The sequence below is a fragment of the Nomascus leucogenys genome, chromosome 22a (genome assembly GCF_006542625.1).
Source record: "Nomascus leucogenys isolate Asia chromosome 22a, Asia_NLE_v1, whole genome shotgun sequence".
Classification (NCBI taxonomy): Eukaryota; Metazoa; Chordata; class Mammalia; order Primates; family Hylobatidae; genus Nomascus; species Nomascus leucogenys.
This window is the reverse complement of record NC_044402.1, coordinates 77,795,704-77,821,671: the sequence shown is the minus strand read 5'-3', so window position 1 is coordinate 77,821,671 and position 25,968 is coordinate 77,795,704. Positions and strand designations below refer to the sequence as shown.

At 39.6% G+C, this 25,968-nt stretch overlaps 2 protein-coding genes across 3 annotated transcripts in view; one reads left to right on the top strand and one right to left on the bottom strand.

Moving 5' to 3' along the window:
* AGPS (alkylglycerone phosphate synthase) overlaps positions 1–19,360 on the bottom strand; it is a 153,983-nt gene extending 134,623 nt beyond the window's left edge. Inside the window, exon 1 of one of the 2 annotated variants that reach the window (XM_003253765.4) lies at positions 18,899–19,360. In XM_003253765.4, coding sequence (XP_003253813.3) covers positions 18,899–19,230 — 332 coding nt within the window. In that variant the 5' untranslated portion in view covers positions 19,231–19,360. The remainder of the gene's footprint in view (positions 1–18,898) is intronic. The other variant, XM_030803672.1, reaches the window with a different exon arrangement.
* The window catches only part of NFE2L2 (nuclear factor, erythroid 2 like 2), a 162,709-nt gene continuing 155,986 nt past the window's right edge, over positions 19,246–25,968 (top strand). The window contains exon 1 of the mRNA XM_030803673.1: positions 19,246–19,368. The gene's annotated coding sequence lies outside the window, so the exon portion shown is untranslated. The remainder of the gene's footprint in view (positions 19,369–25,968) is intronic.

The window sequence follows — 25,968 nt, the reverse complement described above, 5'->3', positions numbered from 1 at the left end:
CCAGGGCCCCAAGTTTGTAAATAGCTAGGAGGATTGCTCTCCCATTGTGTAAGATGCTCTCCTCCCCCGATTTCTACCCAACTTACCCCTCTGCAATACAATCTCCAAGCCTTGGCTCCTTGGCCAGGGCCTTAGAACTGATGACCCAGTACTATGGGTCTATGACAACATAATAGAACAGGATAAAAGCAAATTGAGTAAGTCAAGGAGAGGAAAGACAGACAGAGAGAGAGAGACAATTAAAATAGACCTAGGTAAATTATCAGATAACCCTGATGGCTATATTGATGTTTTACAAGGGTTAGAACAACCCTTTGATCTGGCATGGAGAAATATAATGTTACTGCTAGATCAGACACTAACCCCAAATGAGAAAAGTGCCACCATAACTGCAACCTGAGAGTTTGGCCATCTCTGGTATCTCAGTCAGGTCAACGATAGGATGACAATAGAGAAAAGAACAATTCCCCACAGGCCAGCAGGCAGTTCCCAGTGTAGACCTTCATTGGGACGCAGAATCAGAACATGGAGATTGGTGCTGCAGACATTTACTAACTTGCGTGCTAGAAGGACTAAGGAAAACTAGGAAGAAGCTTATAAATTATTCAATGATGTCCACTATAACACAGGGAAAGGAAGAAAATCCTACCATGTTTCTGGAGAGACTAAGGGAGGCACTGAGGAAGCATACCTCTCTGTCACCTGACTCTATTGAAGGCCAACTAATCTTAAAGGAGAAGTTTATTATTCAGTCTGTTGCAGACATTAGAAAAAACTTCAAAAGTCCGCCTTAGGCCTGCAGCAAAACTTAGAAACCCTATTGAACTTGGCAACCTCGGTTTTTTTTATAATAGAGATCAGGAAGAGCAGGCGGAAAGGGACAAACAAGTTAAGAAAAAGGTCACCGTTTTAGTCATGTCCCTCAGGTAACCGGACTTTGAGGCTCTGGAACACGGAAAGGCTGGGCAAATTGAATGCCTAATAGGGCTTGCTTCCAGTGCAGTCTACAAGGACACTTTAAAAAAGATTGTCCAAATAGAAATAAGCTGCCCCCTTGTCCATGCCCCTTATGTCAAGGGAATCACTGGAAGGCCCACTGTCCCAGGGGACGAAGGATCTCTGAGTCAGAAGCCACTAACCAGATGATCCAGCAGCAGGACTGAGGGTTCCCAGGGTAAGCGCCAGCCCATGCCGTCACCCTCAAAGAGCCCCGGGTATGCTTGACCATTGAGGACCAGGAGGTTAATTGTCTCCTGGACACTGGTGTGGCCTTCTCAGTCTTACTTTCCCTGTCCTGGACAACTGTCCTCCAGATCTGTCATTATCTGAGGGGTCCTAAGACAGGCAGTCACTAGATACTTCTCCCAGCCACTAAGTTGTGACTGGGGAACTTTACTCTTTTCACATGCCTTTCTAATTCTGCCTGAAAGCCCCACTCCTTTGTTAGGGAGAGACATCCCAGCAAAAGGAGGGGCCGTTATACACTAGAATTAGGAGAAGGAAAAAGGGTAAATATATATACAGACTCTAGGTATGCTTACCTAGTCTTCCATGCCCACGCAGCAATATGGAGAGAAAGGGAAGTCCTAACTTCCGAGGGAACACCTATCAAACCTCAGGAAGCCTTTAGGAGATTATTATTGGCTGTACAGAAACCTAAAGAGGCAGCAGTCTTACACTGCCAAGGTCATCAGAAAGGAAAGGAAAGGAAAGGGAAATAGAAATGAACCGCCAAGAGGATATTGAAGCCAAAAAAGCCGCAAGGCAGGACCCTCCATTAGAAATGCTTATAGAAGGACCCCTAGTATGGGGTAATCCCCTCTAGGAAACCAAGCTGCAGTACTCAGCAGGAGAAATAGAATGGGGACCCTCATGAAGACAAGTTTCCTCCCCTCAGGATGGCTAGCCACTGAAGAAGGAAAAATACTTTTGCCTGCAGCTAACCAATGGAAATTCCTTAAAACCCTTCACCAAACCTTTCATTTAGGCATTGATAGCACCCATCAGATGGCCAAATCATTATTTACTGGACCAGGCCTTTTAAAAACTATCAAGCAGATAGTCAGAGCCTGTGAAGTGTGCCAAAGAAATAATCCCCTGCACTGCAGTCCATACATTTCAATCCCTGTATCTTTAACCTCCTTGTTAAGTTTGTCTCTTCCAGAATCGAAGGTGTAAAACTATAAATCGTTCTTCAAATGGAGCCCCAGATGCAGTCCATGACTAAGATCTACTGCGGACCCCTGGACTGGCCTGCTAGCCCATGCTCCAATGTTGATGACATCGAAGGCACCCCTCCCGAGGAAATCTGAACTGCACAACCCCTACTATGCCCCAATTCAGCAGGAAGCAGTTAAGAGCGGTCGTCAGCCAACCTCCCCAACAGCACTTGAGTTTTCCTGTTGAGAGCCGAGACTGAGAGACAAGACTAGCTGGATTTCCTAGGCCGACTAAGAATTCCTAAGCCCAGCTGGGAAAGTGACCGCACCCACATTTAAACACGGGGCTTGTAACTCAGCTCACACCCAACCAATTAGATAGTAAAGAGGACTCACTAAAATACAAATTAGACTAAAGCAGAAGGTAAAAAAAAATAGTCAAATCATATATCACCTGAGAGCACAGGGGGAGGGACAATGATTGGGATATAAACCCCAAGCATTCGAGCCGGGAGTGGCAACCCCCTTTGGGTCTCCTCCCATTGTATGAGCTCTGTTTTCACTCTTAACTCTTGCAGCTGTGAGGAAAAAAGAAAAAAAAAAAAAAAACAGTAGTTGTTGGGTTTTTTTGGTTTGTTTTACTTAAAATAATGATTAAAAAAAAAATCAGCAGTAGCCCCTTCTACTTTAAGTGACAGGTAGTTGGGATTGCTATCTTTGCTTCTGGCAACCCCGTGGAAAAAATGAACCCCATAAAGTTTGGGGGAAGAGAAGAAAGCATTAAAAGCAGGACCCAATCACAACAACAGAGGTTCTCAAACTTCCTGGGAGTATAAACATCACCTTGGGTACTTACTTTAAAAGCAGAGTCCTTGGATGCCACCCTAGACCCAGCCCATGATTAAAATTTCTAGCACCCTCAGAAAATTCTCATGAGGGTCATCCACAGACCACACGTGGGTAAGCATTACCTTAAGACATGAGAAAAAGTTAAGAATAGAAGCCTCATCTGTTGAATAGCCACAAAGGAATACAAAGCTTTAATGTAAATGGTTTACAATTAAGTTGCTCTCACCCAAACCTTACCAAAATCAGGAGACTAGAATTGAGAGAGAGAAACAGAAAGGAAAAACTTTAAACTCACTTCACTATAGGAGAGGATGGCCCTGAGTAGAATTCCACAAGGAAACAATAGGCAGCAAGAGGGCAAAGTGGCGGCACTCACCATGTGGGAGACAGGGGAAAGAGATAACAGGAAATGGAAATATGATTACATGACAGAGGAGGTGGCATAAATCTATACCCAAATCTTACAAACGACTATCTGGAAGGGTAAATGAGGGCTATACAGAGATCATATTTTCCGATGCAAATTTTAGGAAGTTTGATCCACTATGGAACTTTGCCTAGTTCATACATGTTTATAAAAGTCTTAAAAAGTATAAAAATTAAAACAATTATTTATCAAATAACTTTCCTTTAGCACAAGAATATATTTATTCAAATTCCAATGTGTGGCCACCAAGGCCACATATTACACAGAAGCAAGCAATGGTGAGCCATGAATACTAAGAGTCACAGAGAAGAGTTTCAAACCAGAAATAGCACAAGAATGACCAAACATCATGTGTGTGATACTGACAATCAGCCTAAAATACAGTACGAGGAACTGCTGATGCTTTACACTTTTTGGGTTCTTCCCTTCCTTCCTAATGCATAAGGTGACATTTACTAGAAATTTGTTTTCTCGCCAGGCACAGTGGCTTGTGCCTATACTCCCAGCGACTCAGGAGACTGAGGTGGGAGAACCACCTGAGGCCAGGAGTTCAAGACCAACCTGGGCAACACTTTGAGACCCTGCTCCAAATTTTTTAATAACCAGGCATGGTGGCACATACCTATAGTCCCAGCTACTCAGGACAATGGTTCTTGAGCCCAGGAGTTCAAGGTTACAGTGAGCTATGATCACACCACTGCACTCCAACCTGGGTGACAAAGCAAAACCCCATCTCTTTAAAAAAAAAAAAAAAAAAAAAGGAAATTTGTTTTCTCTATTAAAATGTCATTATTGCCACTGAGTACCTCCTACTTCTTGCTGTGCTTCCATCTTCAGAAACCAATATAGTTTGAATATTTGTCCCTGCCCAAACATCATGTTAAATTGTAGTTCCCAGGGCTGGAAGTGGGGCCTGGTGGGAAGTGTTTGGGTCATGGGGGCAGATCCCTCAAGGTTTGGTGCTGTCTTTACAACAGTGAGTTCTCATGAGATCTGGTTATTTAGAAATGTGTGGCACTTCCCCCTCCCACACCCAACCTCAACTCTTGCTCCTGCTTTTGCTGTGTGAAGTGCCTGCTCCCACTTCATCTTCTGCCATGATTGTAAGCTTCCTGAGGTCTTCCCAGAAGCTGAGCCAGAGTTATGTTTTCTGAACAGCCTGCAGAACCGTGAATTAATTAAACCTCTTTATAAATTATCCAGTCTCGGGTATTTCTTTATAGCAATGCAAAAATGGTCTAATATAGAAACTATTTTAGCACTCTATTCTTATTACTCCTTTCTACGTAGTTTACTGCAATAATGACAGTATTGCATAATACTGTAAAGCTAAGGGCTTTACAATCATTATCTTATTTCCTTTTCACTTTAATCCTGTGATGTAGGTGTCATTACCCCTATTTAAAACATGAAAAAACTGATCCAGAAAGATTCAGTAACTTGTCCCCAGAGACATGAACAGTACATGATACAGCTAGGATTTAAACCATGACTGTCTGGCTCCAACACTCCTAACTACGAAGCAAAGATTTCAGTATACTCAATGATGGCCACATAAGGAGTACAAATTATTACAAGAGCTCATTGGTGTTCATCTCTAGCTGAAAGAACCCTTCATTGTGGAGGCATTTAAACTTTCCCTTCTTTGGAAGACGGTAAAATTTCAATAGTCAAACAGAGGAAGAAAGCACAAGGATTTTCCCATCTAATAAGCAGCATAAAATTGGCTGAAGCATAAAGCACATTCAAGAAGTCATGGAGAACAGCTGAAAGCCTTGAATGCCAAATAAGAGAGTGAGTGTTATTACTTCAGTAATCAATAGACAACAATAGAATCAAAACAGTATTTTCCATGTTCGTTGCTTCTACCAAAGGTCAAAATCTAGCAGTGTGTACTTTAAAACTTTGTTGACTCTCCAATGTGGATGAAATCCCAATTCTTTAACATAGCACCACTCTACATTTTCACCTTCTTTAACAGCTGTTCCCAGACACATTAAGTTATGACAATTCCTTATACACACCATGCCTTCTTATGTCTTCCTGTATATATCCCCTGTCCAAAATCCCCTTCTCTCCCTGAAGGCAACCAGTCTAAAAGTCACTTCTATAAAGCCTTTTCCTATCTTCTTCAAGAATTTATGGCTCTTTCTTCTGTATACAATGACTACAGCTACATCATATCTTTTAAATATCTATCTATATATCTCCACTGACTGTCAATCATTTTTGCAATGTTAGAATGTAGCACAGCACAAGCAGGCAGCAAGTACTGACACTTTCCCTGAACAGAGATTGGTCTGGTAATAGAATGAAGAATCATTTAAAGGCGGGAAACAAAAGAAAGGGAGACCAGGCTAGATGTGAGACAATTAAGATTTCATCTAGGCTGGTGGCAATGAGAGAAAAGGAAAGTGTCTTGAGAGTCGATAATAGAGTCCATCTGACTTGGAGTCCATCTGATTTGTCAATGAACCAAATAAGGGATGGGGGATGGAGCTCAGCAAGAACTCGTGACTCAGGTGTTGTTGGACTTGGGTGTCTAATGGCAGAAATGAAGAGAAACAGTGGAGGACTGAGATTGGAGACTAAAATAATGACCTTATACATGAATGCTGAGTTGGAGAAACCAGCAAGATACTCAGATAGAAATACCCAATAATTAAAAATGTAAAAATGAGAGTTGAGAGTTACAGATATTAACTTAAAAGTTCCCCCAACAATGGTAAAAGCTATTACAGTTCAAGTAGATGAAATGGTTTAGGAAGAAAATGCAGAAGAAATGACTAAAAATTAATCTTAGGGATTTTTAAGCTTAGGAAGAGAAGGAAGTCAGCAAAACCATGGTCAGAAAGACAGGAAGGCTGGAAAAAAAAAAAACAGAATAGTGCAATAATACGGAAACGAAGAAGAGATAAGAACATCTACCAGGTACCGGAATTGGTTAAGAGGCTAAAGTTTTATAATTAGGTTATTCATGGTTGTTAAGGCCTTTTCAAAAGAGTGATATGTGTGGAAAATTTCAAAACGTTATCTGAGCATGCTTTTAAGCAGCAGGAAAAATCAACAAAGAGAAAAAGATTGATGACTCAAGGAAAATAAATAGAATAACTCATGGAGCAAGATTATAGAGAAGGAATCATCAAAAACAATCAGCAGATAATCCGGTTGTATCATCTTTAAATGCATGATAACCAGAGTTGGTTCAGCTCATTTAGCTGCCTGGGCAGCTACCTATGTCCTATGACTACCACCACTTCCTTCCAGACAATAACTGATTGCAGCAATGTAAACATGTAACCCAGGATTGGAAACAAGGGGTTCAATTATTCTCTGCTATTGGCTGAATTCCTGGAGAAGTGGGGCAGCCGTATTTTACCATTTGGACAGAGGAGCAGAAAAAGCTGATCCACTTAGAGAAGCCTGCAGCAAATAGTAGCAAGAAGTGATACTAGCAAGAAACCTGATGGCTTTCTGGTTCTTGGCTCTAATTCTACCCTGAGGCCAAGCTCCATTCTTACCCTTGGGTTTTTTGGCACCCCTGTACTCTTGGAATAAATTTCCCTTTTCTGCTTTAACCTAGCTCAGATTAATACTTACAACAAATATCCCTAATTAGTATACATACCAAAATATGAGAATTTTTTTAAGTTACCAATTGTATAAAATCTGAGTGCAGGCATGGCAAACTAGAATGTACTTTCTGAAAATAATGGCAGATGGCAGGTAGGAACTTGGAAACAAAATCAGAATTAGAATAGCAGTCTAATAGTTGTGAAGCCAGAAATAATTTGTGAAGGCAAAACAAATACTATCTGGAAATCAAAGCCAACTGATATAAAAGAAAAAAGCAGAACCTTTCTGAAGGAGATTTAACTTCAAAAATGAAACTACCAATTTACTTTAAAATGCATCAAAACAAAATAGATTAATATTAGGTGGAAAAAAGAATGGATCAATGGATATGTGATAAGCACAGTAACATGTTAACAGTAGAATCTAGGTGGATGGTACATAAATGAGTATTGTGAAGTTCAATTCTGCAACATGTTTAAATACATGCAAAATGTTGGCGGGGGCAGAGAATGGAAACTGCTGACACCATAATCCTTAAATTACATCACCTCATATAACAAGATTTGCCTGAACAGTAAATAGGAGCCATTGAATAAGCACGGAATGTACATTATTTACTGATAGCAATAAGTGGTTTAAATTGATACATCTAGGCCAGTTGTCTTAGCTCTCCCTCCTTCTCATTACCCCCATAGACCCAGGCAGGGTTAAGCACTATTCCTTAGGTTCCCTGTGGTCATGTTTTGGTTTCCCCCTTACAGACTCAGGCTAGAACATCTAATTTCCTTTTATCTAAATTTCTGGAAAGCTGCTTCCCTAAATTAGAAGATACAAACCTGCTCAAATATGATGTAGTCTTTCTCCAAAGATTCCGATGATTTTCAAATTTTTATTACTGGTCAGAATTAAGTCCAAACAAGCAATTGTTCCTTATTTCTGTTCATGCCCAATGAGATCAGTGAATGATGTATTCCAATGCTCTTTGACTCATTAAGGCCCTTTTTTAAAAATGTGCCTTAAGGAAATTATTAAGGATTTAATTGTAAAAAGCTTACCACAGCATTCTCTATAATAGGGAAACATTGGAAACAAATATAACACTGTCCTCATCAGATAAATGGTACCTACATATAATACAATACTTCCTGAGTCACAGAAAATGATTTTACACATTATTATTTCTTGACAAGGAAAGGTATACATAAGACAGTGAGTGAAAAATGGTAATTTCAAGACATTATTATGGCGTGACCTTACACGCATATGTTTATTTCTGAAAGGATCTATGCCAATGTGCTGTAGCGATTATCTCTTAATGTTAGTCTTCATTTTGATTATTATTTTCTATTTTTTTCTGCAACAAAATGCATAACATTTCAGAATAACAAAATTATTTTCCATTTTATAATTGTAAAGTAACTGCCAGACATCCAGCTCCTAGCAGAATGACACTTCTAAACACTATCCAGATGGCTGAAAGACCATCATTACTAGAGCAAACTGCCACACCAGTTTTATAAACTTTATTACATTGCCCGGATTTTCCTACCCTAATTCTTCTGATTCTGTTCTCATCCAAATGCTTTCTCTCATCAATATTTTCACCCTCTGCTTTAAGAATTTTTGTATAACATCTTGACCTAGAACAATACTCTTCCAACCCTTCTAGACTAGGTTTCTTTGATATAAAATTGCCCTTCCATTGTTGTATTAGTCACCATTCCTTTCCTATACCTTACATCTTGCAGTAATAGAAGACAAATCAGTCTTCCTTAGTAGACCTACATGTCCCAGTAGGCAAAAATCATGTGTCAATAATCCTCCCCAGTGCTTAGCATATGGAAGACACAAAATAATTGCAAACCTGGGTAGATGAAGTTTCTTTTTTTCTTTTTTCTCCTTTTTTGAGACAGAGTCTTGCTTTGTCACCCAGGCTGGAGTGCAGTGGCGTGATCTCGGCTCACTGCAACCTCCACCTCCCAGGTTCAAGTGACTCTCCTGCCTCAGCCTCCAGAGTAGCTGGGACTACAGGTGTGCACAACCACGCCTGGCTAATTTTTGTATTTTTAGTAGATACAGGGTTTCACCATGTTAGTCAGGCTGGTCTTGAACTCCTAACCTCAGGTAATCCGCCCACCTCAGCCTCCCAAAGTGCTGGGATTACAGACGCGAGCCACTGCGGCCAGCCGGTAGACGAAGTTTCAAATGGGTGAGGTGGCTGGAGAGTACCTAGGTGATTTAAATAAATTCAAGGCTCTAGACCTACATATTATATCCTATGACACTTAGCACTTAACCGTATGTTTTAAAGTTACTCTTCATAACTTGAAAAATCGTGGGGAAAAGGTAACAGGAGATAGATCAATGCTTCCCCAATTCTCAAAAGTAAAAAGAAAAGATCCCCAAAACAAGAGACTCTGAAACATGGTATCAATCAACAAGCAAAGGTCTTCCAGACAATGGCACAATAAAAGCTGAAAAATGTGGCATGAATAAGAGACCCTGCCTAGAACAGTAGAAGAGCTAGGTAAATCAGAAGCTGAAGTTTAAAAGGTACGTATTTTAAACAGCGGTTAGAGGTGAGGGGATATGAATTGAGTCCAGCTATGCCAGTCTCCTTGTGGCTTTCCTGATATGCCACATGTGCATTTCCCCTTAGGATATTTGCATATACTATTCCTCTGCCTAGAACACTCATTTGCCTGGATATCCATATGACTAAACTCATCTCCTTTAAATATCTGCTCAAATGTCATGTTTTCATTGACATCCTTCTTAAAATTTGAACCCTACCTCCTTACCCTCTCTACTTTTTCTTTTTTCTACAGTACTTATCACCTTCTAACATACTTAATAATTTACTTATTTACTATGTTTAATTATCCATTTCACCCATCGGAATGTTAAGTTCCAAGAAAATAAAAATCTTTCTCCATTTTGTTCACTGACATAGCCCAAGTGCTTAGAACATAAGTAACCAATAAATACTTGTTTAATGCACAAAATGAATGTGAAAGATTGTGAATGAACAGTGCTGGGTGATATCAATATAATATCAAGGAAAAAGCTCTAGACTTGAGATTTTTAAAAAATCTGGAATCAGCTGGGCACGGTGGCTCACACCTGTAATCCCAGCACTTTGGGAGGCCAAGGCAGGCAGATCACCTGAGGTCAGGAGTTCCAGACTAGCATGGTCCAACAGGGTGAAACCCCATCTCTACTAAGAATACAAAAATTAGCCAGGCGTGGTGCTGTGCACCTGTAATCCCAGCTACATGAGAGCCTGAGGCAGGAGAATCACTTGAACTTGGGAGGTGGAGGCTGCAGTGAGCCGAGATCGTGCCACTGCACACCAGCCTGGGCCACAGAGCGAGACTCTGTCTCAAAAAAAAAAAAAAAATTAAAATTAAAAAATCTAGATTCAAATTTAAGCTTTACCACCCAGTAGCTAGAAACTGACTAATATATTTTTCTGGCAAGTATCTAGGAATTTCAGTTCCTAATCTGTGAAATGGGCAGTCGTGAGGATCAGATGACACAAACATGTATGAGAGCAGCAAAGTGACTGCAGAATTAATTATTAATTTGAATAAATTCAAAAGAAAGTTTGATCTTAACGAAAAGAAGTTCAAGATAGAGATTGAAGGATGTCACTGTGGGACTAGTGTTAACACTGTGAGATATGAGAAAGCCCAGATAAATAAGTTCTACAGAATGAGAAGGAAGATAGTGAGTTAGGTTTCCACCTACACCTGTACTGGCCAGCACGGCATATCACTAGCTACATGTGCCTATTTAAATTAAAATTAAACAAAATTTAAAAATCAGCTCCATAGTGGCTATGATACTGGATAATGCAGATTACAGAACATTTCTATCACAGAAAGCTCTACTGGATAGTGTTGACCTACAAAATTTGAGTTCACAGCAAAATATCCACTCCATAGTATATGTGACTAAAGTGATAGGAGAATTCAAGTAGGTGTCATTTCAATATTCCTTAGGCTGGATTCCTATACAGTTAGTTCAAGCACCTTTAGAAAAAATGTAAAACCCAACTAGGTAATCAATCTGAGTTGGAAATGCGAACTTCTGTGATTATAGCAAATTAAATAGTTCACATTACTTGATTCTAAGGTATCTGGGATACCTGAGCATTCCCCTGCTTATAGGATGAGGTCTCTGACACAGCAACTATAAATAGAATTTGGAGAGTCCCACTGAGGTCAACAACAAGAATCTGGTCAGCATCCTGGCCAAATCTCTGATTAGTAATTTCAAACATGCTGGCAAGAACAATGTTATATGCAATCATATAACAGTTTTCTTAGTGAATGACAAGACGATATCTACCCCTCCATATCTCACCCAGGAGGCAAAACTCTCTCATCAAAAGTAACTGCAGTTACTGGAATGGTAGCAGTTTTTTTCAATGAGTAAGCATATTTCAACTACTGAAAGGTCCAGAATTAAATATACAAATGCTTAAGAGAACCAAAGACATATGTTAATGTTTTTAAGAAAACTATACAAAAAATTGATATTTTACATATTTACAAAACTTAAGAGAATCTAGTCTTTAAGAATGACTGACTTGTAACTCAAATTTAAAATGTGTAATTGAGTAATAGAGTTGGACTTATGATTTTAAGCTGAAATCTTATAAGCTCATAAATAATATGTGAACACTGCAAGGTCACTTTGTTTAAAAATCCAATTTAATTTATTTATAAAAATGATTTAGTACCTGGGAGCATTCTGTTTATTACCTCAGACAATTGATGTACTTAAGAAAAGTAAATATATTAATTCTTAAATGCTATTTTAATTACTTTAACCTCTTCCTATGCAGTAATATCTATAAAACCACTAGTTTGATATGCACTTTATATTAAAACAAGTAATTATTCGAACCGAAAGTAACTGCCACCTAAATGTTCATCAATAACAGAATGGATAAATTGTGGTATATATCTACCCAATGGAATACTATTCATCAATGAGGATAAACAAAATGTGACTAGATGCAACATGGAGGAATATCACAAACATAATACTGAAGGAAAGAAGCCAAACACAAAAAAGTACACACTGTATGATTCCATTTATATAAAGTTCAAACAGGCAAATCTATACATTAGAAGTCAAGGTAGTGGTTATCCTGGTGGAAGGAGCCACTGGGATGAGCACGAAGAGGGCTTCCTAGAGTACTGGTAACGCTGTTTCTTAATCTAAATACAGATAAAATAGATGTCCTCATTCTGCAAAAATTAATTATGCTGTAAGCTCTCTCTCTACTGTTTTGGTAGCATGTGTTAGGCTCTACACCTGTAGAGGAGGCCTTCTGTGGTACACTGCCTGTGATGGAGTCTAATTCAGGGTAAATATTAGGTAGTACAGATCTAAGCCACGGTCTCCAACCAGCATTATCAGTAACAAAGTTAACGTTTTTACCTCTCTGTCTGTATCCTGTGTCTTATCTCTCAGTTGATTCTGAGCTCAGATGTTGGGACAGGGATATGACAAAATATCACCCCCAAGACCCAACAAATAAAGAGAGCACTAATAGGCAGAGGGCTATTAATACTTTATGCTACAAGGGTAGACTCTAGTCATCATCCTTTGATTTGGTTTAGGGTTGAAATTAACATACTAATCAGATTAACAGCAGAAGTTATCTTCTCAATAATAAGGAAATAAAATCAAAAGGAGTAATATTTTCTTAGCACTTGCTTTTAAAGTGTTCCATAAAGTATCTCATCTGACTACAACAGCAATCCATTTCTCTGCAGCCTGAAATCGGATCCCTTAATTTATTCTCAGGTATTTTTATTAAGTGACCACAAGGGTAGATGGCTCTACAGTAACTTCCCAACATAAAAAAGTCTATGTAGAGAAGGTCTGGTCCATCATAAAATGCAATCTAGAGAAGCATATTAACAAATAACCACAGCAATTAAATCTTCAGTTTCCTGTTCATTCACAGTCCAAAGACAGTTTGCAACTAGGCAGTAAACCCTCCATGACCCATTCTCTTTTCCTTTCTTCTCTGATCTTGGGTCTTCCACATTCTTCCTAATTCCCTTTCATTCCAAACATTGTGTTCTTCCACAAGTCAAATGGCAAAATTCACTCACAAAAGTAAACTGGCTGATCTATCTGTTTAAACCACCCATTACATTTTCTTAAATTATGAATTTCATTTTGACAGAATGATGTTTTATAATTTATTCAGTAAGTACAACATAAACTAATGCCTTCTTAACTATATGACAAAGTATTTGATCATGATCTATTTAATCACAAAAGCTTTGAAACTTGGCATGACAAAGAGAGCAACCTGATGAATAGTAAGTAGATAATATCTCCCCGGGAACATCAGGTGTGGTAATCCAGCAGAGAGGAAAGAATATGGACTCTGGAGCAAGAGCAGAGTTGAAATGCCATCTCTTTCATTTCATAAATGCAAGGCCTTAGATAAATTAACTTCTCTAAGCCTCTAGTTCCTCAACTGTAACGTACATATAGTATCACTCATTTTTCAGAGTTGTTGTGAGATTTAAATGACATAATGTACATAAGCTTTAGCATGGTTCCTGTCATATTAGGACTTATTCAATTAAAACTCCTATTACTACTATCAGTAGAATTCCTAGCTAGGAACTCAAAATAGGGTAAATATTTCATTCAACATAACTACCAAAATAAGCTCTAATTTTGCCAAACGATGTTAAGTTTTAAGCCAGGTCACTTGTGCAAATAACCTTTGCTGCGGAACTGTATCCGCTCTTACAGGCTTCAGGATACCCTCCTGGGAAATATTTACATGAGGTTAACTCAGCTGTATTCCTTCTGGAAAATATCTACCAAAGCTTCCGGCAGATGTTAAATAATACTTTTTTGTTTTGTTTTGTTTTTTGAGACACAGTCTTGCTCTGTCGTCCAGGCTGGAGTACAATGACACAATCTCAGCTCACTGCAACCTCTGCCTCCCAGGCTCAAAGCAATCCTCCAGCCTCAGCCTCCCAAGTAGCTGAAACCACAGGCCCGTGCCACCACACACCCCGCTAATTTTTTTTTGTATTTTTGTAGAGATGGGGTCTCACCATTTTACCCAGGCTGGTCTTGAACTCCTGGGCTCAAGTGATTTGCCTGCCTCGGCCTCCCAAAGTGCTGGGATTATGGGGTGTGAGTCACCATGCCCAACCTTAATATACTGCTTTTTATTAAAATGGCATTTGTAAGTGACATTATAAGCAAGTAAACTAAATAATTAGTGGCGTTCTTAATCATTCTTTTGACCTGAACATTTATAATCTCTGTAAAAACTGCCATTGAGCAGTTCTGACTAATGCAAACTACAATGAGGTTGGAGCCAAAGTTATAACTGGGAAAGAGGTTAGCAGTGTGGAGGAATGAAAGTTAACATGAGATTTTTTCTTCTCTTTTTCGTAAGATCACAAGAGCCTTAAAAAAAAAACACTGAAAAAAACCCAAAACCAAGACATAAAAGTGTCACATATGTAATTGACATTTACTATGATTTTTAAGGATCTAAAATTGCACTTAGAAGCAAAGTCAAAAGAAAAACTGTACATGGGTAACATGCGCTTAAGGAAAAAGGGAGGATCCAAGAGTAAACTGTCACTTCAATACTCTGCTCAGCAACTTCAAATAATGAGAACATATGTTCCGGGACAGAAGTAATTGGAGCCGGCCAGACATGGTGGCTTATGCCTGTAATCCCAGCACTTTGAGAGTCTGAGGTGGGTGGATCACTAGGTCAGGGGTTCGAGACCAGCCTGGCCAAGATGGTGAAACCCCATCTCTACTAAAAATACAAAACTTAGCCGGGCACAGTGGCGGGCATCTGTAATCCCAGCTACTCGGGAGGCTGAGGCAGGAGAATGGCTTGAACCCGGGAGGCAGGAGGTTGCAGTAAGCTGAGATCGCGTCACTGCACTCCAGCCTGGGAAACTGAGCAAGACTCCATAGCAAAAAAATAGAAAAGAAAAAATTAATTGGTGCCGACTTCATAGGAGACCACATGATAAGTAAACAACAGATTTTGTTTGGTCAGCCCTCTGAAATGTCCACATTCCTCTGGACTGTGTCATCCCTTTTCTATTGTCATTCAGTCTCCAAACTCCTGTGGCATTAATTTAGTTACATACTTTTAAAGTGTGATTAAACTTTAATGGTGTCACCTAATGAACTTCTAAAACTCTCACACACATCATTTCCTCCCTATTCTCATTGCCATCATCTTAGTTTAATTCTTCATTATTTCTCGTCTATTCTGTTACAACAGCCTCCTCTAACTGATCTCCTCTAACTGATCTATGTCCATCCTCACCGTTCTCCAATCCATTCTCAACACTGTAGCTGGAGTGACTTCTCTCAAACCCAAACCCAATCTGATCATGTCTCTTCCCAGCTTAATTCCTTCAAGGATTCTCTATCACCAAGCCCCTTCAGCTGCTTCATTTCTCTTTATATTTATCACTACCTGACATACTATATTACTTGTTTGTTCACTGTCTCCACTCCAGCTAGAATATAAGTTCCATAGGGCAGAGTTTTTGTTCACTGCTATATTTTATAAGCATGAATGAATGCATGAACGAATGGACTGATGACCCACAAGCCAAAGACCTCCATGACCTGCCACTGCCCTCCTTTCATTTTATTCTCACCTCTACCAATACTAAATCATCTAGTTATGTAAATATGATATGCACTTTCACATCCCCTTGCTTTGCCATATGCTGTTCCCTTTACCTGGAATGTAAACTCTCAAAATACCATCCACATTTTAAAACCTTCTCCAGAAAGCTTCCTCTGACCACCCCCATCCTCCCGCACCCATATAGAGTAAGTCAGTCTTTCCTTTGTGCTACATTTGTACCTGTATCTACAGTGGCTCTAATCAAACTGCACTGTGTCTCTCACTTCCTAGATTGTGAACTCTTTGAGGCTGAAGACTACTTATTCATCTCTTTACCTCCAATGCTTAGGACAGGACCTTCATAAAGCAACTACTCTATGAATGTTGAAACATATGCATGACTATTCTGTAACAGGAATGAAAATATGGCATTTCAAGAAGTCACTACTCCAGGCCATGTGATATAACCAACCATGTGATAAAACAATTACAAGCAATGCCATCATCCAAGGTAACAAAAGGGAAGGAATAATACACAAATCACAAAATTATTCCAAAATAATTGACATATAGGCATACTCGCACCTTATTAGATATATACTGTGGTTCCTTCTTCCTCTATCATTTATCTTCCCTTTAGGCTGGATTCTGTAGCTGGCAACTGCAGGCCCAGCTAAGTAGGAAGTAGAAGGGAGACTTGGGTTCCTCATGAATAATCTATCAAGTATATCACCCTCTGTGGAAGCTTTTGATGTGTCATCTAATACAAGTTTCTGTGTTCCCTCATATTTTGATAAAAATCTCAAAGTACCAGTACAGGACTAGATTTTGCCACTAGCCGTCTAACCCTGAACCAAAGACCAGAGCTTCCCACCAGCTGTAACCTATGCTACAAATGGGTTACAGTGGTGCCTGAACTATCAATGCCTTCAGTCCTTGGAGCAGCCACACAGGGCATCCCTGACCAGTCACCTTCAACCATAAGAAGACTCATCCATCATCTTGGTGTGCCTTACAAACATTACTACTTTTTCTCTGAATGCTGTAAACCAAGCCATTAAATCTAACCATAAGGAAAACCTGCCCTCCTTACTTGGTTCTAAGAGTGTGAATCTGCATAAAATGTACAATCACATACATGCATACAAATGAGTAGACATGAATGTACATGAAACCATTTAGAAAAGTTTTAAACCCAATGACAGCTATTAATACTATAACCTCAAGTGAAGCCAGGAGATGAGATGAAATCCTTTATTCCTCCCCTCCTCACCACTCAGTAACCAAGTTATGGAGAATTTACCTCCTAGCATTTTCTCAATTAAGTTGCCTACTCCTAATAATATGCCTTAGTTCAGAATCCCAGCATTTCTCCCTCGGATAATAATCTCCTAGTCTCTCTGCCTTTAGACACAGTGAAAACTGCAGCTACCATTCTTTGAAAGGTTATGTAACAGGCATGGCACTAAACACTTGATCATTTAACTCTATTTTTTTCAATTCTCACAGCAACACTGCAAAACAGGATTACTGTTTCCGTTTTTACAAATGATGGGGACTGAAACTGAGAGGTTAAGTGATTTGCCCAAGATCATACAGCTGAAACTGTGTAGTGGAAATTCAAATCCAGGTCTATGTTCCCAGCTATTATATTGCCAAAATGCTAAACTGTCTCCAATTTGCTCCCAGTGTGACCTTTATCAAAGGCAAATCTAATCATGTATTGCCTCACGTAAAATCCTGTAAACAAGATTCACCTCTCCAGTCTTCATCCCCTGTCATTCTCACCCTCTCCCGCTACACTTAAGTCTCAGCAGTTCCCTAATTTGTCTCTCACTTCTTTACCTGTGAACATACTGTTTGTATGCCAAGAACAACTTCCCCCTTTGGCAAACTATTAGTAATGCAAACATCCAAAATTTACTCAATCTTTACTTTGGAACATCTTTGCACTAACAAACACAAACCCAAAACTGGATTAAATAACCAGGTGGTATAGTTCTCAGTTAAGTTTCTTATAACGCTGTATTATAATTTTACCTACCAAGCTATTCCTTCCTTAAAAGTAAATACTGTATTTTTTAATTTCTGTATTGCTGGTACAGTGTGTATTTTGTAAAGACTCATGTATGTTTAATTAATTCATCAGAAGCAAGTATAGCTTAGGAACTTGGCCATGAAGTCAATGTCATGTGCTTTCGAATTCTAACCTGTCACACAGCATATCCGCTAAGCCTCCAGCAGACTTAATTTTAATTTATTCATCTGTAAAATGGGAAAAAATCGCACATACCTCATAGCTTGGGAAGAAACAAAGGATTTAGCACAACCTTTGGCACACTTAAAAGTACACTTTAAACATTAGCTACCTATTTTTTTCACTCTCGGTTTATCCACGGTGACAAAGCCACACGTCAGAAAATAGCTTCTCCTAATGGCCTTCATCAGAGATTAAGGAGCTCGAGACCATCCTGGCTAACACGGTGAAACCCTGTCTCTACTAAAAATACAAAAAAAAAAAAAAAGATTTCTCCAAAAAAATCGAAAGTCAAGATCTCTGACAAACATCCCTCATCGGTAGACTCTTGTCTTTTAGCTTCTGGTTACACAGAGCTCAGTAGCTATACCACCACACCTTAAACCACTAGCTAGTGTTTGCAGTTTATGGCTTCTTACCATTCATCGGTTTCCTCCCTCAAAGTCAACACATCTTGCTCCTAAGCAAGCGGAACTTACCCAAGAGAAACCAGTCAGCACCTTTTTCCAGGGCACCACCAGTTTCCCCCACAGCAGGCTTTCGCGAATGAGATTCCCACGATCTATCATCTAGTACAAACTTACATCTCCTCGGAGCAAAATAGAACCTCTGCTACCCATTGCAAGACCTCAGCACCAAAAGTATTAATTTAAGATAAAAAATGAATTCCTGACATTAAAAGCTCAGGAAAAAGGAACCCTTTAAACCCTTCTCCAATGAGAGTTCTTCAAGCCTGTTACCCTCACATAGTGACCAAAATCCACCATCCCATCCCGCCCCCTTCCTGACAGAATCCAGGGTCTAGTCCACTCTCTCGAAAGAGAGGTGGGTCCCTACTTTCAGGGACCGGGATGCCTTCCGCCCACCCGTATCACTTCTCTTCCCACCTCGCCTGTGCCCTCCTGCAGCACAGGCCCGGCCTGGTCCCTCGCCGCTAACTCCTTCCACAGACCGCTACTCACCGCTTCTTTGGGATGGTGCCCGACTCCTGCGCGGCGGGAGTGGCCGTGGGCGCCGCCGTGGCCGCCGACGCTGCTCTCCGCGCTTTGCACTCATTGGTACTCAGAGCCTCCCGGGGCCGGCCCAGCAGATGGCCAGAGAGAACCCGCAGCCTCCGCCCGGCGCGGTCCGGGTCCCGGTGCCGGTCCGCTGCAGACCCGTAGCTCGCACCCGCGCCCGAGCCAGTCCCACCCGCTGCAGCCGCCGCCTCCGCCATGGCTACCGCCTTGTGCTGCCGCCCGGAACCGCTGGGCGCGGGTGAAAGGTCACTCAGAGCGGCGCCCGGCGCGACCATTCGCTGCGGCGCATCCCGGCAGCCACCGCGGCGACTTGGCGGCGGGTGCCAGCGTCTGGAGCTTCACATTCTCTGCCCCCCACCCACCGCGCCGGCGCTCGCCTGTCACGCCTCGGGAAGCGCGCACCTGCCAAGCAGGTGAGTTCGAGCTGACTCCAGGTTGGCCCAGCCCGGTCCAGCTGGTCCAAGAGCCAAACCACGTCCGCCCTCGAGGTGTCCTAGAACCCTGGGTGGTGTTCTCGGGTGTGGCCTGGGGGCTTTCGAGGGCAGATGCCTTGGAGCAGGAGAAGTGGGCAGTGCTACTGGACCTGATGGATCCAGCGGCATCCTTTTCCTGAAAGACAATCTAATGTTCCACCTGTGCTCTTCCTCCCTGCGGGGTCACCAAAGTAACTCAAAGCTGACCATCATTGCCTCTAACCATTAGAGCAAATAGCTCTATCATTTTTTATTTCTCACCACCTATTTCGTGCCTGGCACTGTGTTTAATGCTAGATCACAAGTAAGTACAGAAACTGAGTTGCAACTTAAGTTCTCTTTTCATTCATTACTGGATCCTAACCCCTTCCTAACTCTAACAGAGACAAAGTTTCTTATTGCTATAGATAAAAATTACCCAAGAACTGTGAAGACATCTCAGTTATTTACAGATTGAATTCATTTCTGGAAGATAGCACGTGAAAAGTGCTCCTCACCTGTTTTTCAGCCAGTGTCTTGCATAAGAATTAGCTTAGACAAAAATTCACATACACTGGCCATTGTCATTCTCCATCCTGTCACCACTTTCACATCATGCTTTCCTAACAAGAAAAATATTAGCAGAGGAATCTGAAGAACACCACATCCATGGGACTAGAGACTAACAATTGCTCTCTAGGGTGTTGCCAGCTTCTAAAATTGAGATTATGCCTTTAGAGTGAACTTCCAAAGAGGCCCAGACTGGTTAAAAACTATCAATTAGGGGCTAAGCAAATCGCTGTTGGAGGGCCAGCTGTAGCCTGTGGCCTGTTTTTACACAGCCCTCATGCTAATGGTTTTTGTATTTGAGAAGGGTTGTTAAAAGAAAACAAGAAACTTTTTAAAAGAATATGCAACAGAGACCTTATGTGGTCCCACAAGCCCCAAAATATATATTACCTGGCCTTTACAGGAGGTCCTAATGTCTTCTAAAATTCATATACAGAGAGATGCCAAACGATTGAAAACAGTTCAAATGTCTAGCAACAGAGAAATGGTTAGTCAATATGGTAAAATACTTTTGCAGCTATTAAAATAATTTAGTACAGTTGTAGAAACAAGAAAGATTAGGAATTCGTTAAATATAAAAAATGGCCATAACCTAGGCATCTTATACATATCTCTTTAATCAATCTTTGCAGCAACATAATGACACAAGTTTTATTATCCTTATTTTATAGACGAAGGCTCAAGGAGAGTCAAGAAGCTTTTCTCAAATAGCTATATTTTATCTCAAACACCATATACTTCATGTTATTGTCCTTATTCCACCATTAGAGTCTGGAGACATTAACATTGTATGTTAAAATTACTTATATAGGCTCGGGGTTTTGGTTTTTTATTTTATAGATCTAAAATTGAGCTTTCTAAAATAAATTTTCACTTTAGTTATAAACTATACTCCTGGTTCTTAAGGATTGAGTTCTGGGAAGAATTTCAGAGATTGCCACCACAGCTATCACGACCTCATTCATGAGGTGCAAGAACATGAAACACATATAGCACTTTCCTAGGTATTTATAACTGAAAAAAGAGAATCTTTAGTTGATCTTGTATAATTAAATATCAAAGCCTGCAAGCCACTAGTTTCTGGCTTTTGCATACTTTATTGCCTACCCTCACAACAAAGAAGTTGTACCTAATTGACATTTTCAATATTCAGCTGATGACCAGAAAAGTGGCTATATGCTCCTACATATTTGATAACAGAAGAAAAATCCTAGCTTCCTTTCCTTTACTTGATTTCATTGTCCATTAGAGGAGTTGTCTCTTATTTTAAAATTTTAAAACGCACTTTGCCTTCCAGTGTCATGTACATAATTCTAATGGTGTTCTTTTTGTCTTGCACAATCTGAAGAAAGCCACATTCATCTCCTCTGACCTGATAAAGCAGTCTCCAAAACAGATAGATGGAGATGGCTCAATCCAGTAATTAATGAGCCAAGAATTATTCCCACATACTATCCCCTCAGTTCATCTAGGCATTACCTCCATTTCCTCATGTTTTACTTCCTCCTGTATCTTTAGAATCCAATCTCGGATGTCACTGATGAAGTTGTTGCAAAGAAATACAATAACAGCTGTCTAGACCTATCAGTTATTGAATTGAGATGTCCTGGGGCCTTTGACACAGTAGGTCATCTTTTGTTTTTGCAAGAATGTAATCCCCTGATTCTCCATGTGCTTCTTTGAATGGCGTAGAAACTGAGCTCATTTTCCCCTCCCTTTTATGCTTCCCTATAGTCCACCAAGGTGCCACTGTCATCCTGTTCTATCAACCTCAGGGTTATTTTCAGCCTTTTCCTCTTTTGCCTTTTATATTAAGTACATCAACAGTACATTATCCTCTGTGTCTCTTAAATCTTTTCTTTCCCTGAGAATTTATCCTCTTGCTTATCATTTATCATATACTGCCTTTATATGTTAATTAACTTTTCATTTACTCATGTCTGTTTCTCCCATAGGCCATAAACTCCATAAAGACAGAGTTCATATCCCACGTAAGAATCTGAGACTTATACTTAATCTATAAATGACTCGTCACTTTGAATCTGGGGAGAGACACTGAGCCACAGTCCCCATAGGAACAGTTTTCCTCTTTTTCCCACATGTGAAAATGCCTAGCTAATGGAGGTTCCAGTGAGCCGAGACTGTGCCACTGCACTGCATTCTGGGCAACAGAGTGAGACCCTGTCAAAAAAAAGAAAGGAAAAGGGAAAGAAGGAAGGAAGGAAAGAAGGAAGGAAGGAAGGAAGGGAAAATGCCTAGCTAATATTTAATGTACAAAGTTACCTCATAGAAGAGCACTTTCCAAGATGATGGGAATGTTCTGTATCTGTACTGTCACTGCTAGTTATATGTGACTATGAGCACTTGAAATGTGGGTAGGATAACTGAGAAACTGAATTTTTAATTTTAATCAATTAATTTAAACTTAAATGGCCTTATGTGGATCATGGTGACTATATTTGATAGCACAGTTGCAGAGTTTAAGTTATTGGTGCCTAGAGATATCAACCTTACCTTTCCCATACTACTGTTATAACCCACACTGGGGTATGGAGAAGAAAAATATGCAAGAAGTATTTGTCCCTTGCGTACTGACCTAGGGCTGTAAATGTATTTTTGTCAGAAAAAAAATGCTATAAATGATTAGCTGTGGTCAAAATAATACCATTTCCAGTACATTATGGATTAGATAGGCTTTTACAAGCCAACTTGCAGATCTAACCTTCAGAAATAAGTTTATTTCTATGTAATGTGCAAGTCAAAGATAAGTCTTGGGAATGGTCAGAAAAAGGGTTTCCGTGAGGTTTCCAAGCCTATGCAGGTACCTCCTTTCTGATTCACCACCTCCTTTGTAACACAGGCTCTGTAAAAAAGTTAAGACATTCTAAGAGTTGTTTGACTAAAAGGCAGACAATGAGGAGGACTTGATTTGTGTGCTAGATCTCCAGATCTTAAGCGATTGTTCGAGCACCATCCAGTCAAGCTCGGAAGGATCTGTTAATTTTTGCTTGACTCCCTGGAGTGCTCAATCTGACACTACTAAAATACTTTAAATGTAAATGTAGTTAACTGCTTCCTTGTCTAAATTAAGGTATAGATATGCTTCTTGCCAACTCTCAGAAGGCAAAATTTATAAATTTTGCAGATATTAACAGAGTAACAAAAAGCTTTCTTCTGGGTGATGAAAAGCTTAATGTAAACCAAAATTAGGTACCAGTAGAAAAACTACTGATTATATATATTTCAAATATGTGTATAATAATGAAAACATATAGACGGTAAAAGCGTTTGTTGAAAGCCTATAGTGTACCTAATTCACTACTAGGTGCTATGAGATGCAGAAGTATTTAAGCCAATGCCTCATTTACATGGTATCATCAGGCTAGTTAGAAGTCAGTCCGTAAGTGGGAAAAAAATTATGTAATACTATTAGTGGGAATAAGGATGAAGGTGACCTTGATGAAGAGTTTCCTACCACCTCTCCATAGAAAAGTAGAACCCAAGCAGGTACCCTGAATTCATGCTACCAGAGGAACAGGTATTTCACATGAAGCCAAGTCCATCGAGATTCTTGTGATTCCCACAAAAATTAAAACCTCAGTGAATATCACTTTTAGGTGGGCCATCTCAACAAACCTGTTCTTTCTGAGTCCTGGGACACTTGGCTCTTAATTGAGAACAGACCACATGCACAGAAACAAGCAGTGAATGTATGACCTGTAATTTTAAGTGGAGTGGATTTATTTGCATTCATGACATCTTCTAACTTGAAGCACAAAAAAAAAGTCTAAATAGGATTGATTAAGTCCTGGAATCATGCACCAAATTTCTTTATTGCTCTGATTTTCATTACTTGTCTTCAGAGCTTCTGAGTGATCCCTAAATGTAGGAATTCTTGGATTTTTATACACTTTTTTGTGAAATATAACAGAGAAAAGTGAACCAAAGCATAAATTATCACAAATCAAGCACCCTTAATCTACCACCTAGGTCAGGAAATAGAACATTACAGAATCCAGAAGTCCCCCTTATGCTCTCTCCCAGTCACTTTATGCACTCTCCCTGCCCACCAAAGGTAACCATTGTCCTAGATGTATGATAAGCACTTCCTTGTTTTTTTTTTATGGTTTTATCAACTAAGCATGTATATTTTACCTGCTCCTGTTTTTTGCATTTATATAAATAGAAGATTATGATCTTTTGTGTCTGGTTTCTTTCATTCAACATTATCTTTATGAGTTTTAATAATATTGTTATAGTTGTGCATTTATTTTCTTTGCTGTATAGTATTCTATTGAATCCATATATCAGAGTTTATCTTTTCAACAATTAATGGACATTCGAAGTGTTTCCAGTTTCATGCTACTATGGATAGGGGTTGCTATGCACATTGTTGTAGATGTCTCTACGTGGACAGGCATATGAATTCCTGTTGAGTATCCATCTAAGAGTGGAATTCCTCGGTCAGAAAGTGTACATATGTTTAACTTTGCTTAACTGTAATAGATAATGAAACACCAATCCATTTTCCAAAGGGATTTTACAAAATTTGCTGCCCTAGCAGTATATGAAAGTTCCCATTGCTCTAATGTGTGCTATTGTCAATCTAGTTAGTTTCAGTCACTCTGATAGATGTGTACTATTATCTTATTGTGGTTTTAATTTGCAGTTCCCTGATTACTAATGAGATCAAGCACCTTTTTATGTGTTTGTTGACTATTTGGATGTCATTATTTGTGAAACTCCTGTTCAAGGCTCTTACTCATCTTTCAGTTGGTTACCTGTCATCATCTTATTGATTTCTAAGAATTATTTATATATTTCAGATATGAGCCTTTTTCAGATAGATGTATTGCAAATTTCTAATTTCATTATGTGATTTGCCTTTTTATTTGCCTAATAGTGATGTTTGAAGAACAATAGATCTAACTTTCATTGTGACCAAATTTACCAACCTTTTCCTTTATTTTATATTTTTGTGTTCTGTTTAAGATATCTTTTTCTGCTTTGGGGTAGTGAAGGTAATTCTCCTGTATTATCTTCTAGAAGCCTTATTTTTATAAGGCTTTTTTGACTTTCATATCTATATTGATTTGCCTTTCATATTTATATCTATAGTTCACCTGGAATTGATTTTGGTGTTTATGGAGTAGAGGTCAAGTTTTTTTTTTCCCCCACATTGGTATGGGGGGTTGTCTCAGCACCACTTGTTGAAAAGATCTTGTTTGACATTCTTTGTCATAGATCGAGTGTCCATATAAGCACTGATCTATTGCTGGGCTCTCTATTCTGTTCCATTGGTTTATCTATCAACTTTGTATCAGTATCACACTATCTTAACTATTATATATTCTTCTAGATCTTTTACATAGAATTATATCATTTGTTAATAATGACAGTTGATTTCTTCCATTTCAATTGTTATATCTTGTGCTTTTTCTTGCCTTACCCAGCTGGCTAGGACCTCCAGTGCAATGTTGAATAGAAGTTTAGATAATGGCAACCTTATAATGTTCCTGATTTCCAAGGGAAATCTCTCCACATTTCGCCATTGTTTGAAGTAGGGTTCTGATGTTTCGCTTTTTTAATAAACCTTTTAGCAGATTAAGGAACTCCACTTTTGATCATAATTTGCCAACAGTTTTTATCATGAATGGATATTGAATTTTAGCAAATGTTTTTTCTTGCCGGGCATGGTGGCTCATGCTTGTAATCCCAGCACTTTGGGAGGCGGAGGCGGGCAGATAACTTGAGGCCAGCAGTTCAAGACCAGCCTTGTCAATATGGCGAAACCCCGTCTCTACTAAAAATACAAAAATTAGCCAGGCGTGGTGGCACACACCTGTAATCCCAGCTGCTCAGGAGGCTGAGGCAGGAGAATCACTTGAACCTGGGAGGTGGAGGTTGCAGTGAGCTAAGATTGTGCTATTGCACTCCAGACTGGGTGACAGAGCAAGACTCTGTCTTAAAAAAAAAAAAGCATGGGCTGGT